Raw genomic sequence first — 17,489 nt, forward strand, 5'->3', positions numbered from 1 at the left:
GCAATTGTCTAGACAAAAGTAGCAAAAGTACTTTCATAAAATGCATTGTTGTTGATGTTACAGTACCACAAGGAAAACCGGTAAAAGCTGATTTTGCTTCCAAAACTTACAAATTGTAAAATATTTTTCATTGTAACAATTTTCATATTTCAAATATATATATATATATATATATATATATATATATATATATATATATATATAGTGATATTTTCATTTTCCTTTAAATACCCTGATATAAAGACTTTATTTTCATACCTTGAGTTCAATTTTCTTTTAATTTCAATAAAGTATTTTTCCTTTTTGTTTTGAAGTTCTCTCCAAAATATTATTATAACTTAAAACGTAATATTTTAACACAATATTTTGTACTATAAAAATTACAAACATTTCCTTACGTGATATAACATCATATTAAAAATGCTAATTTATAAACTATTATAATATATTAGTATAAATGACCATAAAATAACTTATTGATACATTTAAAAAATGCATACTTCCAGCAGAGTAAGTTTCTTTTTGGTAACTTTCTTACTTAAATTATTACAAAGCATAAAAAATATAATCAAAGACCAAAACTATGAATATGTGAGACTGAGCAATACATATTTACATCTCATTTTAAAATCAATTAATGGAATATGTGCAAGTGTAAACAGCCGCGCTGCTTCCTGGATAAATAATAATAATAATAATAATAATAATAATAATAATAATAATAATAATAACTGTGCATTGTGAATGTAGGATATAATAATTTAGGATGAATGTAGGATAGAATTGTGTCTGACATTATTGATTCATAAGAAGATATACATAATAATTCACGAGCAGTGCTGTTTGTTTGGTAAATAGTTTCTTTTTATTGTTCATAATCATTTTGCATACATTATTATCACTCAAGTGTTGGTGAAATTGCTGGATCCAGCACCGATCTGGTACGTCGGACGTGTTCTCGCTCTGTAGCGCGCTGATCCATCCAGCTTCAGGCCATCAGATGAGTTTCCAAAAAAATGATCACAGTCCGTAACATGCGAGCAACTTGCAACAGACCACCAGGAATCAGACACAGGAGTCTCTTTAAAAGAACTGAAATACACAGAGCTCTCAGATCCCAGCTGCTTTGTGCAGATTAGATCTAGTCTTAGACTCAAAATGGAGTTGGATACAGATTATTAGTTAAGCCTGACCTACACTACTTACGATTTAGGCCAATTTGCTAAATTTTGAAGGTTTTCTGAAGTGAATCTCTAGCTGAAAAGCTCAGTTTTGTCTTAAAGGTGCAGTTTGTAATCTTTAGCGCCGTCTGCTGCCTGCGAGGTGAATTACAATTACAAAACTCATCTCCCCTGCTGACTCCTCCCCCTCTGATGACACTACACATGCCTCGTGAGCTGAATTTAAGGCATTCGTTTATGTCTATGCGTCTGTAATAGCGTAGATGCGAATATGTCTGGAGGTCCTGCTAGGACACGTGATCAGCGTGTGCACTGGGGGCAGCGTTGCAGGAATCCAAGCAAAATTTACAGGAAACAAAAAGCAAAAGAAAGTGAAGTCTTGAAACTTAAAAGAGAGACGATATTTCTGTTTCTGCTTTCTTTGTATACTAGACGTGATAAGCAACCATTTTATTATTTACACACAAGCACTTGAGATGCATTTGTGACAATATTACTCTAAAACCCGTGATGAAACCCTCAGAAGAAGCGACACAATATCTTGTCACGACGTTTCTCGTTACGCAACCGCACCCACCTCCCCACCTCCCCACCTCGACCAGGTGGCGTTTACCTGAAGTCTGTGTGACGCACAGCACCATAGATACGCTGTTAGATTCGCTGTTAGATTCGCTGTTACATACGCTGTTAGGATTTTGTTGTGCATGTCGGTTTGTCACTGTGCCCCTGTGTGCTATGATTACCCATAAACCCCCTCTTTATGATTACCCATAAACCCCCTCTCTGCATTGTCACACAAATACGCTGGAGTAGAAACGAGCTTTAAAGAAAAGCAGCAAAGCTGAGAAGCTAAGATATGTGGAGGAGCTAGTTTCATTTCTGGGCCAGAAATATGAAAAATAAAAGCCTGATACAAATAAAGCAAATAAAAAATTCATTACATGGTAAAAGTGTGATTAAAATTTTCTAAGTTTTTTTTTGAAAGTATATAATTATTACAGGCTGAGAATTAATTTTAAAAATGACAAATTGCACCTTTAAGCCATCTGAGCTCAACTTTAGCATCATTTCATCTGTTTGATTTTGTACAAATGATAATATAAAGTCTTTATTGTGAGACAGACTGATAACAGCAGAGGAAAAAAACATTACAGAGATGTATAAGAGATGTATAAGATAATTTAAGAGATGTAAATTGTTGTAGCTGAGTGCAAATGGAAAAAAAGGTCAAATAGTTTCAATTAAAATATTAATAGTGAAAGACACAGCATATGAGTTCAAAAGTTTGCATCCCCCTTTCTGAATGTGATGTAAATATTCTCTAATTCCTGTCTGGAGGCACAGTATCTGAAGACACACATGGACATGATGAGAACATTAAAAAAAACCAGACATTAAGATTCTTTACACCACGGCACAGTTCAGTTCTCCGGTCTGATAGGTTTATATGAATACACTCATTCTAATACGTTACTGGGACATGTTTCGTGGGTGCTCAACTTAATCTAAGACTAATAATCAACGGATTAAAAATAATGTGCTGTTGTTTTATAAAGAAAACATAATTATTGTTGTAAAGTTTTTTTTTAATTAGAAGACATTTTTTTACCATTTATGGAAAGACTCTTGCTATAACGTAAGCGATAACAGGAAGTAACTTGTCTCGTGGATGTTCCACAACATTAAATCTAACTATAAACCATTCAAATGTGTGGTAATAAAGTAAACATTGTAATCGTTGGCAAATCGCTGTGTTAGAAGCAGAATAACACACAACAGATCATGTGATTATATGAAAATAATACACTAATAATAATAATAATAATAATAATAATAATAATAATAATAATAATAATAATAATAAACAGTGTGGATACTTTGCACATAACCACATGGTCTGGAGTGTGTTATTCCTTCTCTAATGCCTCCAGTCGCTTTAGCAGGGGTATTCCACTAAACTTTTACATTAAAGTTACATAAAAATCTTACAAAGGTGCATACAAAGATCAGCATAAACAACTAACGTGACTGGATGATGATAACACTTACCTTTTAATTCATTACTGAGTGGTTTATGGCTATAAATAAGACTATTCGAAGTGTTTAGATTTTGTTTTTATTAGTGTCGCTTCACATTAAAACTTTGACTGGTGCCATGGACTCTAGACAGATGAGATACACTGGTTTTGAACTTAAAGCTACTTCTTTTGTCTTTAAAGTTCTGTTTTTGTTGTCAACTGTTAAACAAGCCATGTTGTTAGTCCGCTAATCAGACCAGAGAGGGGGAAAAAATAAATATCTGTGAAAAGCAGATGTTTAAAAAACCTGTGAAATATCTTCCCTTTCTTTGCGAATGTCTCTAGCCCTGTAATTAGTCTCTGGTCTGATGAGCTGCTTTCAGCTAAATCATTTCCATAAATGCACATGATCTGAGAAACAGAGAATCTGCTACAGATAGAAAACTACAGTCGCAGAACTATGGACAGGGTTTTTTTTTCACACATTTATCAGAGCTGCTACAATATTTTTCCCAAGTACTCCGTTTAGTCCACTGCATTATTTTGCTATGTATGTATCCAGACCACAGTTTGTCGATTAACAACCACTCTGAGCAGCTTTTGAATCAGTTCAGTTCTAATATTCGAACATCACAAACATCTATGTGTTGTAACTCTTGCACATGTAATATACTGACTTCTTCAAATCAGGTTTGGAGACCAAGAGGCAAAACTTTGACTTCTTTCTTCTGAAACTATTTTTTGGTGTGTTGTACTGGTTCAAACAGGATGCACCTACTTTTCATTGTTAATCCCTATTTTTAACTATTATTTGCAGATAAATCATGAGCTTAGCATTATAAGCTGGGTGAAGAGTAATACTGAGGTCACGAAATAGTAAAATAGAGGTGCATGGGGGATGCAAACTTTTGCACTCAACTAAAAAAATACAAAAAAGACGTGGTAAATCCAATCTCATGTTCGTTTGCACAGTTTGATAACAGTATTGCACTGATTTCCTCCAGATTTAAGTTTTTTGCTGTGTGACAACATTTATTTTCTTGATTGATGAATCATTGCTATCTTTGGCAGAAGTACAAATCCTGACACTAAGCGTGAGATGCTCTCCATTTTGCAGTCTAAGACTAGACCTAAGCCGTGTGGAAAGCTGTTCCTCTGTCCCGTGAGCCACGGCTGCATGCGACAGTCATGTGACATGTGAATCTCTGTGTAACACTCATGAGACGTTTCTCTCCCACTGAAAGTCACAGTAGTGTGATTTTGTTATACTGCTACGCTGGGACGGAAGCCCGGATGGTCTTCCAGGATCCCTACAGGAAGCTGTCGAGGGTCATTCGAGCTCTCGCTAGTTTTCACAGCTTTGGTTCCGATCGCCAGCCACACTCTCGGCCACAGTTTGAGTTTTTCGTGTTGTGTTTACGCCAGAGACGGATTTTTAGGTGTGCTTGTCCTCACGAGTATAAAAATAGGCATTTCCGAACAAAGTTATTTGCTGCTCTTAGACAGATGTGATACATCCAGAAATAGCTTCCGGTGAATGTGGGTTTCATTGAGATTTTGGAGACGAACAGAACACTGAGCTGACACCTTGTTCTCGGCTGGATAGAGAGAGAGAGACAGAGAGAGAGAGAGAGACAGAGAGAGATGCACTTTGCTATTAAAGGAATAGTTTGGCAAGAAATCTGGCAACATTTTTTCACACCAAAATTAGCCAATCATTCAAGATGTTTGGTGTCCGATGGTTGCTTTTTCAGTTTTGCACTGGAGCTAGGAGGCTAACGTAGCTAACAAGTAACCTTACATTCAAGCTAACAAGGGTTTAGATTGTCTCTTGTGAGCGTGCACAGTCCAGCATTTTTTGTTTTTTTTAAACAATTATAATGAGAAATCGCATTAGCTTCTCATACGTATTAGCTTCTCCAGCTTCTAAATTCTAAAAGTTGTTTGATTTACATGTTACATGCTAGGCTTTGTACTAGCCGCAGTGGCGGATTAGCAAAGCAAGCTAACTGTATTAACTATACACTCACCAGACAATCTCTGTTACTTCCTTCTAAGCTTTATCTTTCTTTGTAACGTCCCTATACACTTTTAATGAGGGATATGGTATGACAGCATAAGTTGTAACCAAGTTTTTCTTCCATTTTATGTGTCAAAACGTAAAGAGGGAACTAACTGCAGGTAGGAACTAAAGTTATGAATGGGGAATGGAAGAAAAGCCGGACCACACGTGTCACAGGATTGGTCAGACGAATCATTTATGACAATCGTTTGAACTTAATTTGCATATGTTGCTTTGTCGTTTTATGTGTGTTATGTGTGTGTGTGTGTGTATATATATATATATATATATATATATATATACACACACACACACACACACAGTACTGTGCAAAAGTCTTAGGCACATGCAAAGAAATGCTGTAGAGCAAAGATGCCTTCAAAAATAATGAAATTAAATGTTTCTACATTAAAAAATACTATAAAGAGCAGTAAACAGTAATAAATGAAACAAAGTCAATATTTGGTGTCACGATCCTTCGCTTTTTTAAAACAAAATAGTATCTCAGGTGCAGTGTGTGCAGTTTTATAAGGAAATGAGCTGTAAGTGTTACTGAGCATCTTGCAGAAGCAGCCACAGTTCTTCTGGAGACTTTGACTGTCGACTCGCTTCTTATTTCTGCAGCGAAACCCAGCAGCCTTCATTATGTTTTTTTGTCTGAAAAGTGTCTCTTATGGAATCTGCTGCTTTCTTTACTGACATACAAACATTTTTCTGTAACATTTAATTTTGTGCTGGAAAACTAATGTTTGGAATCTAAAATGTTTTCGTACTGAATCAATAATGTAGAGAAAAGAAAAGAAAAATCTATAACAAAGTTTGTAATAAAAAAAAAAAATAGGGTGCCTAAGACTTTTGCACAGTACTGTATGTGTGTATATATATTATTCTACTAAATTCATTCATTCGTCTTGAGTAAGCGCTTTATGCTGGTCAGGGTTGCGGTAGATCCCATCCCAGGAACACTGTGCCCAATTTGAGTCACCGTCTTGTTTGTTGATGGGAGTAAACCGGAGAACCCGGAGGAGAACCAAGCAGATACATGAAGAACATACAGACTACACACAGACCGTAACCCGAGTTCCTTGAAACTGTGAGGTGGCAACGCTACCCGCTGCACCACCATGTCAACCAGCCTCCTAAACGATTTAGTTCCATTCCAGAGATGTTCCATATTCTCAGACTTAAGCTCTTAAAGCAGAACTATATAATCGTTTGTATAACATCCAGCGTTCCTGTAGAAACGCACGATCAAACTTTGGGTCTATGGGGCGGAAAGATACCAGACTGCGCTGAAGAAAAGGAAATTCTGGTTGCGCAAGATGCCCGCCTCCATAACGTTACAGCATGAGATAGACTTCCTGGTATTATGCATGAGCTACAGCGCAAAACTAAAAGAAGTAAATATCAGACACCAATTAAGAAGGAAGTAGAATAAATTAGATTTGTCACCAAATTATCCCTTTAAGAACATCTTGAGAGTTTGAGAATGATGCAGCAGTAATAGCAGCGGTCTAACATCTAGGAAATAAGCACAGTTTCAGGTTGAGGTCCCGTTTAAATATAAGGAGGGGCGTTTAGTTGCTATCGTATCCTGCTTTTAGACTACACAGTCGTACATTCTGGCCATAATCTAACGACTAAATGTGTTTTTACTTTTGTTCTAAAGAGCAACATAAATTGATATAATAGTCAGTCAGCATTGAAGTGCATAAGAAGTGCAAGTATAGCTTTAGACGCATTCGTTTGGAAATTTAAAATAAAAATAAATTGTTTTGTGATATTGTTTGGCCCCTGGAGGGAATAGCTTGGAAGGGCCGCCTTCGGAAGAAGACCATAATATCTGATGCTGTTTCTAATCTAAAATATATATTTCTCCTCCAGTGTGTAAATCTATATGTTAGCTCCGGATGGGGTTGGGGGTCAGGGGTCAGCGGGGTCAGTGCCCTATCGACTGCTGGATGAAAAAAAAAAAAAAACTCTAACACCTGCTGGTTTGAGGAATTACTCAGTCTCATACAGTCTCGTACAGACAGGAAGAGCAGGACGTCCATTGGGAAGCACTATTCTGGCACAGTATTATTTTGTGCCATGGAGGTTGTGTGACACTGCTCTCCTGATGAGTGTGTGAGGAGGGGTTTTCAGGATAGCCCCGCCTTTTATACTGAGGAAAGATTTCTCTGAGAACCTGCCAGCAGAGAAAAGAGAACTTTGAGGTACAAATTAAAAGCTGTACGCCATTCAGCTGCGTCACCCGGTCATCAGGAGGCGGATGACGCGTTATTGAGACACCGTAAGGCTTTACAGTAAGATGCATGTCAGCCATATGATGGCGAAGGGTCTCTGCGCTCCGAGGGGCTCTAGCTGCTCTCTGATGATGTAGGGGGTGCCGTGGAGGAAGAGCGCCGTCGAGATACAGACTGTGAGCGTTCGTATGGCTGCAGCTGCACCTCCAGGAAGTCACGCTGCTGCTGGCTGATCAGCTGGCTGATGAGGCCCGGAAGAGCCTGCAGGTTACTCAGCAACGTCTCCAGCTTGGTCTCAAGCACAGCAATGCGCTTCTCCGTGTCCTCGCCGCGTTCGTTCAGGTCAGAGATCAGGTCATACATGATGTTCTGAGTCTGAGGCCACGGGGAGAGCCGGAAGAGGAGACAGAAGCAGGAGTCAGTTAGCAGTTCGTGATTGTTTAAAACATAATTTCTTTATGTTAACTTCATGATTAGACTCATACAGCACAAAATAAAACAAGTTCTCATGGCTAATTGCATTAATTCACAAATCTCACTAATCTTGTCTTGTCTTGAAATCAAAACCCCTGAATAAAATCATTTGGAAGTAGCCCTGCCTGTGCATGTCATAACCAGGGGCGGAGTTTAGGTTCAATTTCATTAGCCAATCACAAACTAAAGGACAATTCACACCACATGTTTTTTTTTAACTTCATACAGATGCATTTAAATATCCTGCTTCAACTTTCTACATGCTGTGAAATTTATTAAATTAAATGATTGATTTATAAATTAAATACATTCATTTATTAAACCAATTCTAAAACGTATTAAATCATTAAATCATGATCTAGAAAGAAGTACTGATGTTCGGTAAATGTCTCACAAATTTTTACTGATTTGTGTTTTTGTAATTAATTTGAAAATAATGTACATTTGGGAATTATTATCTTGATTTTCAAAAATGTAAATAAACGTGCGAAACACGTGCGTTGGTCATTATGCGGCGCTTACATGTGAATTCAGAGTTATGAAGTAATCATAGACCTTCCTTTTCTCAATTAAATTTCTCAGCCCTCTGATTAAATCAAATTACAAGTGTCAACCCTCTTGTAAAACTGCCACCTCCTTTTGGAATAGTCATACTGACATCAAAGCAAAATCTAGATGCATTTGGATTTTTAGAAAGAAGCAAAATAATCTACCAACAAAACAAGACGATTTCAAGCTTCAAATCAGTAAACGTGACACGAGCCAACATCGTTTCGAGCTGCTGCTCATGCTGCACCACAGGGCAGCGTAACACACTTGGAGGAACGAGCTATCTGCCCTCTTCCGCATACATGACCTCACAGACGCCCACGATTTGCTAGTGTCGCTGTGATTGGCAGGAGAGCGAGAGTATACTCAGAGAGCATAGTGAATTTTTCTCTCCTGGCTCCTGAGCACGGATCAGGACTCGCAGGATTCGAACTCACAATCTCTCTGATGCCAGGCTGAACGTTTTCTGTTCTGCCATTTTGGAGCCGAGTTATTTTCACTTCATATTCGATATCACTTTCAGTCAGCTCACTGATCCCCTTAATTAGCTGTGTTCTCTCTCCAGCAGTATCTGAGTCTACTATTTTGTGTAATTAAAACCCAGTTAACATTAGCATATACATTATGGTGTTGATGCCATATTATCAAGCTTGTGATTGGCTGATTGGATTTAACTGTTGACCCAGTGAGGCCTGTAACTTGGCAAAATCAGCAAATCTTTCAGCCCTCTTTTGTACAGCTTTAATGGAGTTTCAGTGAGAAACGCTCTGCTGCACAACCTGCCTGCTTGTTCTATCACCTCACACTGCAGTGGAGTCTGATCAGTCGATTACTTCTCGCCAAATAATCACAGAGACGTGACGAAGCCGGATCTATGGATAGATCTTTCTCTAGAGGCTCTCTAATCACTTCCAAACCCAAACAGGATGCAGATTTCGCTGCAGAACTCGGGGAGCTGGGATTTTCAACACTAGCGCAACCACCATGCAACAATTACCACATTCTTCTCATTTGGGGAAGGATGGAGACGGTGTTCAGTTAGAAGCTTCCCTGAGGTCTTTAGCATCATGGCCATCAATCATGACAGCATAACCGCTGCCTAAGAAAGCAAAGGACTCTCGCAGGGTTTTGTTACTTACCTTATCCATTTATTTGCATTCATAGCACTTTTTGGCTTTAAGAACTAAATTAAACTGCACAAAAGAAGGAGGATGCTCAGCTCATCAGGGAGGCTTTTATTGCAGAAAGCTGACTAAAGGAGTCTGAAGTTGCGCAGCTGCCAGAGTTATTTTAAGCTTCATTATACAAGGCTTCTGCTGGTGGCAGCATCTGCCGTCAGGATTAATGCTACGTCGCCCTCTGATGGAGAGAGGCAATCGTGGCAGCAAGATAAAGATAGTGTGAACGAATCTGAGTTCCGCCTCGCTGCCTCGCTTGCTCAATGTCACCCTCTTACATTTCTCCGGGACGCGTGGCACGAGAAAGGAGACGACAGGGTAACATTAGCTAATGACTCACACAGCATAAAGGCTGGACGTGGCTAACTGGGACGTGCCCGATGGGGTCGACTGAATGTCAGAGCTCGGAGAGAAAGACAGAGCGAGAGAAGGGGGGGGTTGTGTTTGAGCTGATTCATCAGCTCTCTGAGCGTCTGCTTTCCCAGTTTGCCGTGCGATTTCTGCCGAGTCAGGCGGGCAGCGTGCCTGCTACTCTGCGAGTTGTGTCACATCTTTTTGCAAAAAAACTTGCGAGCTGTGTTAACATCACTGTATTGGACAACGGAGACAAAACAATGAAAGGTACGCGACTGAACAAAACGAGAGAGAAAGGAAGTAAAAACCTCAAACAAGACACTAAGACACTAACCACACCAAGAGCAAGACTCAGACATAAAGAGCTGTTCATTTGACACCTGTAGACTCACACATCTTTGATTATAAACCTAAAAGAAAGTAGTCTCTACAGCATGCAGGAGAAACACTGACTCATGTGATCATCTGACATCAACTGAATTATTGGAGAAGAGTGTTTCAGGAAGGGAAGGTGGGGTTTGTGGTCACTCTTACCTTTGCGAGGTCCACTAGAGAGTTTGCTTGGTCATTCAGCTTCCGTTGCTCCATTTTAACACTTCTTAATCTGAGCCCAATACAGGCAAGTGGTCAGTGATCAGGTTAAAAAAAATACTTTCACAGTCTTTAGGTTGTCCACTGGCAAGGCACGTACATTAATCTGAAGGCAGAAGCAGTCCAGGGACATGCACAGGAGGAAATGGAAGGAAGATGCAAGGCTTGCAGGGAGAAGGGGCGGAGCATGGCGGCCTGAGAGCATGCAAGTGTCCACTTTTGAATCCGTTGCAGCGGATCTTACCCATAAACCCTAATCTGTGAGGCAGCCAGGGGACTGTGCTGTAGTATTCATGATCATAGTCATCGAGGGAACGTGCTACAACGACCACAGAAAAAAACCTCCACCAACAGGTTTGTTTATTTTCACACTCACACACACCTTAAATGAAAAATCAATCCTGAGTTAACAAGCAAGCTCCAAAAATACAAGCTTTATTTTATAATGAAATTCTAAGTGGACGTTTTGAGTTTAAACTTCTTTCATTGAGATGTTTGGTTTTCTAAATAATGCTGTTTTACCTGTTAATAGTAGTGTAGTAGGATTTAGCCCCTGCTTCATCTCTACCTAAAAAGAGTGATGCAGCGGCGCTTTAGTCCTTTAGTCTGTCGAGCTCTCCCACTTCCTCATCTGTACATGCTGCTCTAACAGATCAGCTCCTAAGCCTCAACATTCATGCTAATCCCACCATCAATGCAATCGTGCTCTCATCTCGTAGAGCGCAACTGCATTGTACAGCTGCTGTGCGTTCATCGCAAAAGACTCGGAGCCCAATGTCTGCACCAACGCCTCCACTACTTCTATGTTGACGCTGAACATTTGTGGAATAAAACTCTTGCTGTTTTGTTTTTAAGGAACTAACAGCAAAAGCTGTCTGTTATCCCTAATGTTTGAGATTATTGAAGTTTTCCTCCTGTTAAACGTCACTGTAACTGCACTAGCAATAACAATGTCCTCGTTTTGTGATGTCAGAGCGACAGACGATCGCTAACTTCTCACAGAAATAATGAAAATACTGCATCAAACAACAAATGAATCTAATATTTCAATATGAACATAATCAATGTGTTTCAGGGTGGAGGATTTCTTTAATAATATCACTAGCGATTGTGGCAGGAGTTTTTTTTTTTTCCACATGGCACACGTTATGACGAGTCCACTTTGTCCCAAACCGCATCTCATTCGCTACATAGGTCTGGTGTCACCTTTAAATCTTTCAGTCACTATCTGTTCCTATTAGGGATGTAAACGAATACAAGTACATTATTCAGATAATGCATTCTAAACAAACACAAATACAGACACGAATAGGAGGCGCACTATTTGTTTGTTTCCTAGAAAGGTGCTATCACAAGATCAGGGTGACCGGGGTGATCAGGGAAGTTTAAAGTAGGGTACCAGTTTATATTATGGGAACGAGAGCCAATGAAATTTGTTTTAAAAAATAGTAAAAACTGTGTGAGTGAGATTTTTTAAAAACTTAGTCTTTGTATTTGATTGATGGAGAACTGTCAGAGTCAGAATTCACACGCTATGCTGACAGTGCTGACATTTCTACCTCTGGGTTTTTTCCCCAGTGGTTATGGTTTAGGCCACACCCACTTCAAAATTCAATCTAAATACAGGTACAGATATGGCTATTTGGAGCTCTAAACAGATAGAAATACAGTTAGTAGTATTGTGTTACACCCCTGATTCCGGTCTATAGCTAATTTCAGCTCATGAGTGCTCTAGATAGTTTTCACCCTTTAAATATTAAAATAGTGCACTTCAGAGTGAATACTGTGTAATTCTGGACAAAGCACTAGAACATAGATTCTGCCTTCATAGAGATCAAACTGCAAATCTAAGATTATCCATGGCAAAAACTCCTAGACCTCTTCTAGACTGAGATGTCTGATCGATATGTCCCTTGAACCTGGCACCAAAAAAAATAAAAATAAAAAAATCTATGAATTAATTTCTATGAAACCTTTCAGGTAGCTTGTACGTAGCTTGTTTTTTTTTTTTCTTTGCTAAACCAACCCGCTTAGCCCGATCCATACAGCTTCCATTAATTATTCAAATCCTCCATTCAATTATGTTTCCTCTGAGCTTCTTATCTTAACCAAAGCAAGTGCAGTCCCCTTTCATCCTCAAGGGCATGGAAAGCAGAAAAGCGAGCAGGGGGCTGGAATGCACTTTGAGTTATGAGCGAGAGTTTGCCAGGCACTTGGCTGCTTAAGTGGCCTTTACACCGCTCAGGGGAAAGGGCTGGAACACATCTCCATGTTTTGTTTTTGCGAGTTCGGGGATTGATTTTGAGGAGAGGTTCGCTCCAAATGTTGTAATTAGTGTATGTGAATTTGATGACACAGATCAGAGAGAGCCCAGTGTAAAGGCCGGGGGAAACAGAGGGTAGATTGGCCCAGATGGAGCAATTTCAGAGAGATTGGTTTACAGAAACCCCGAGCTGTAATGACAAGAAATGCCAGCAGTGGGCGCCAATGTCACCACACTGCAAAAAAAAAAAAACAGGACAATTGTGGAAGCTTCTTCTACAGGGGAGACTAATCCGGATTTGCACTCTTAATGTGCCCTAAAATTGGGCCATCACATTAACTCCAACACCAGACATTAGAACTAGAATAAGAGAAAATTTCCAATTTATTGCAAACATCTTGTGGTTTAAAAGTAAGGGAAGTCTGTCTCGACTAAAATCTTTCCATAAATCTGTCCCTGAATTTTCCTGTACTCACTTCAACGACAATATTAAAGGACATAATCAAATTTTCAAATAAATAATGTTCTAAAATAGCAAATAACAGTTAGAGCTTGTAGTATAACTACAAGTTTTCTGCTTTCAAGCTTTAGGAGGCGGAACAATAGCAAACTGCGCTAGGGAAATGGTGATTCTGGTTATCCAACATGGCTGCCGCTATAGAGTTTTGCTCTATTCATTTATATAGAGTGCAGTCTAACCCCAATCCTGCGTCCTCATCGGCAAGTCTGAGTGACATCACGTTAGCTACATTAGCCTTGTTGCTCCAGTGCAAAACTAAAGAAGCAAACTTTCACAGCAAACATCTCAGATTGACTATATTTGTCGTTAGTCGTGTGCGTTTGATTTTTTTCTTCTGTGGCTTTAACATCCCTTTAATCCTGTTGTGTGGCGGCCATTTTGAATTTTGTTTGTCTGTGAGAAGAACAGCTCCCCTGAATCAATTCAAATCGAATCAGAGAGAAGGGTTCTCACAGACCATTAGTTCTGGAGTTACTGACCACCTACAAGGTTTACATCCAGCTTTAATAGGTGTTGAAGTTCAAGGGCCATTAATCTTGTGGTCTTATAGGATAAAACATTACTACATAGTGGTTCAGTAAATGGAAACGGTTAAATCAGGGACAGTAATGCAGTGAGGATGCACTCATATGTGCTGCGTTCAAGTTTATTCAAGTTTATCCTGTATCTAATTTACAGAGCTGCTTGAGTGAGCTGGTTCCTGCTGGCTGAGAGAGAAAGCTGCTCATTTTGGCTCAAAAGCAGAATGGTGTGGATTTGGGAAAGGGACAGGGACATGCAGGGGTGTCCCTCAGGCATATTCTGACCTTCAAATGCACACACACACACACACACACACATACACATACACACACACACACACATTCTGAGTCATAAAGGCTCCAGTCCTCATTCCCCCTCATCTGATAGACTGGCCATAAAATGTGTCTCAGCCCTTCAATATGACATACAGTCCACAGCACTTCCTGTGCACACAGGAAGTTATGAAATTCCACAAGTCCAGATCAGTATGGCACCCTTCTCTTGGCTCTCAGCACACTCCGGGCCACCGAGGAGGAAAATATGGAAGGAAAGTCGAAGGCAGATGGAGCTCCAGGCGTACATCTGGTTCCCCGAGCCCAAAGATGAACCACCACAGTTTTTTTTTTTTTTTTTTGGATAGTAAGGTTGCTAAATGTGTGTAATTAGAGGGCAGAGAAACTTCAGAGCTTAAACTTGATAGCAGTCATCCTTGGGTTCATGGAAGCAAACCCGAGTTTTAATCAGTAGCTACCTGATTAAAGGATTCAGATCATCACACTCATGCAGCAATGGTAGGAAAAACACCTTCCATCATTAATAATTGAAATTCATTTGGAAAAGGTGTAAAAAAAACAAAAAAACAATGTGAGGTCATTATTGTGTTCTGTGGAGTGTGTTGGACTGGGAGGTGTTAATGGAATGGTTCAGTGAAAAAAATCAAATCTACACAATCTAATTTTCTTTTTAGTGTTGCACTCAAGTGTAATGGAAGTTTATCCCACCTAAAATCTTTTCTGTAAATACACACCAAAATATATATATTAAAAAAAAATAGCAATCCTTAAGCAACATAACCTCATTTTTAAATAAATGATGCGTGAAATAGCAAATAGAGGTTGTATTTACAAATTTAAGTTTAAATTATGTCTATATAATCATCTGAATCACTTTAAACTTTTAGTAAGTTTCTTAGTGAGCACAGAGACATGTATAAAAATGTGCAAAAGTTATTAATTGCAATGTCTATATTTCAGCCTGAGTGAACTTTTTAATCAAGGAAAAATGACTTGAATTCATATTCAAAATGTCAAACTTAAAAAATACTGCGTGAAAATATGAAAGTGAATATATCTTTAATATATATGAGTTCATCTATTATTTCCCATTATAAGATTACAATAAACCTAATCTATGATTATAAACCATTTTGTTTTACTAATTTAAAGCTTGGAATAGTCTTCTGTTGGCTCTCATTTTTCTAATTTTAAGCATTTCTAGAAAGAAGCAAAATTATCTGCTAAAAGATTAAGAACATTCAAAGCATGAAATTGTAAATGCATATTGTAATATTGCATATTGTAATTGTAAACATTTGATTTATTATAATCTCATAATAAGACATATTAGATAAATTTGCCTGTATTCAAGATATGTTCACTGGCTAAGATCATTTTTTTGCAGTGAAGACCAAAAGAAAAGACATATATTTAGAGGTCAAATCAAAGATGACCACTGAGCAAAAAACGACAAATGATAACTATGTTTTTAACCTCATTTTCTCCCCAGTTTGGTCGTGGGAAATTCCCACCCACCAGCCAGCTCTCCCATATCACATGACAGCTACAAATCATTGAGGGTGAAGGCTAACACGTGCTTCCTCTGAGACATGTAAAGCTAGCCACCGCATCTTCTAGAAAAGCTACACATGCTACACCACAGGGCAGCTAAACACTAAACCAAGCGCTATCTACCCTCTTCTGCATACATGAGCTTGGAAACAACCACGAATGGCTAGTGTCGCTGTGATTGACAGGGGGAGAGAGTAATGCCATTCCACCCATCCAGAGACACAATTTTGCTCACTTGGACTCAGATGGCTGTGGCATTGAAGCGATTCGAGTGCTTTTATGTTACTCAGGATCCCATTTTGTAGACTGATTTAAGTCAGGCCCTAGCTGGCAAAGTAACTGATGTCCTAGGATGTCTCTGGTCAATTGATGCTTATTGGATTCGCCTTCAAACTGCAAGAAGTGGCAACTAGAGGACTTGTTGGAGGGAGATATTTACAAAAATAAAATTTTGGGTGAGATAGACTTCCATTACTTTAGCCACATTACTATTGTGGCTCAAGTGCAAAACCGAGGAAGCAAAATTATCTTGGCTGTTTAATTTGATTACATTTGGGTAAATGTAAATTGTGAAAATTTATCACCAAACCTTTAAGAAACGTGTGTTTGCATGGTCAGTCCTGTCAGCGTGTGGAATGTGTCAGGTATGAAAAAAAAAAAGTGTCAATATAGAAATATAGGAATGGCGCAGCAGAAAGTGTACCAAGGCGTTCAGTACAGAATCAGTAATAAGTGAGAAGAAACAAATCCAGGATGAATTTCACTTATCAAATGAGGGAGTGCCATTTTGGTGTGTTCAGACTGTCGGGGTAGAAAGACAAGCTTTCAGACGCATGCACACGGCAGGTGTTTATCTGGAGGCACGAGGCACTTACTTTCGCGCTCTATTGAGTTGGGTTGACACACACAGGAAAGGAGGGAAAACAAAACAGACAAATGAATCATCACATCGTTCAGTCATTCATTCGATTAATTCCACACACACACACACACACACACACTCGTACACATACTTTATATAGAATACTACATTAATATTAACTGCTCTTTGGCATTAGATGCAGCGTTCATCCTGGCTGCCAATTTGGCACAGCGTACTTTGCCCCAGCAACAGCCAATACCATTAAAGCTACAACTCGGCTCTGTTTTGAGTCATCAGCTGATATAAAAATGGATCTGCGTGTGAGTGTTTCTGCGTGACCTTCGCTAAGAGAGCAGAAGCAGTTGTGTTTTGCTGGATAAATGAGACAGGCTCATCCTGGAGCTTTCTCTAATGTTCCTCCTAGGCTTAGAGACACAGCAGGTGGTGCATGGACTGCTGCACACACAGGCATCAGTTACAGAACACACACAAACACACCCCACACACACACTTTAACAGCAGCGGAGTAGCAGAATTGCACACACACACGCACACACACGGCTTTACAGTGTCACTGTGCAATATTAATGGCCCAGTGGAATTTTGAGTATTCAGAGTGATACCTGACATCCTCTTGTCTTTGACTCCTTCATTCATTCTCCTTTCACGTTTTGTTTTTTTTTTCTGCTCTGGCAACATGCAAACACTGTGACAGGTAACCTTCATCCCTGGAACATCATCGTCCTTGCATCCTGCTGTCATCATCAGCGCCGCCCCTCCCTGCCTTGATCTGAGATCAACTACTGTCCGAAGAATTACTGA

General features: G+C 39.2%; 1 protein-coding gene across 2 annotated transcripts in view; it reads right to left on the minus strand.

The window, feature by feature from the left end:
• Window positions 1–785: 785 nt before the first annotated feature.
• Window positions 786–17,489, minus strand: part of kcnn2 (potassium calcium-activated channel subfamily N member 2) — a 50,501-nt gene continuing 33,797 nt past the window's right edge. Inside the window, exons 7-9 of one of the 2 annotated variants that reach the window (XM_026942498.3) lie at window positions 16,681–16,689; window positions 10,597–10,666; window positions 786–7,882 (exon numbers count right to left, since the gene is read on the minus strand). In XM_026942498.3, coding sequence (XP_026798299.3) covers window positions 7,622–7,882; window positions 10,597–10,666; window positions 16,681–16,689 — 340 coding nt within the window. In that variant the 3' untranslated portion in view covers window positions 786–7,621. The remainder of the gene's footprint in view (window positions 7,883–10,596; window positions 10,667–16,680; window positions 16,690–17,489) is intronic. The other variant, XM_053241523.1, reaches the window with a different exon arrangement.

This window comes from Pangasianodon hypophthalmus, chromosome 17, assembly GCF_027358585.1.
Source record: "Pangasianodon hypophthalmus isolate fPanHyp1 chromosome 17, fPanHyp1.pri, whole genome shotgun sequence".
Taxonomy (NCBI): domain Eukaryota; kingdom Metazoa; phylum Chordata; class Actinopteri; order Siluriformes; family Pangasiidae; genus Pangasianodon; species Pangasianodon hypophthalmus.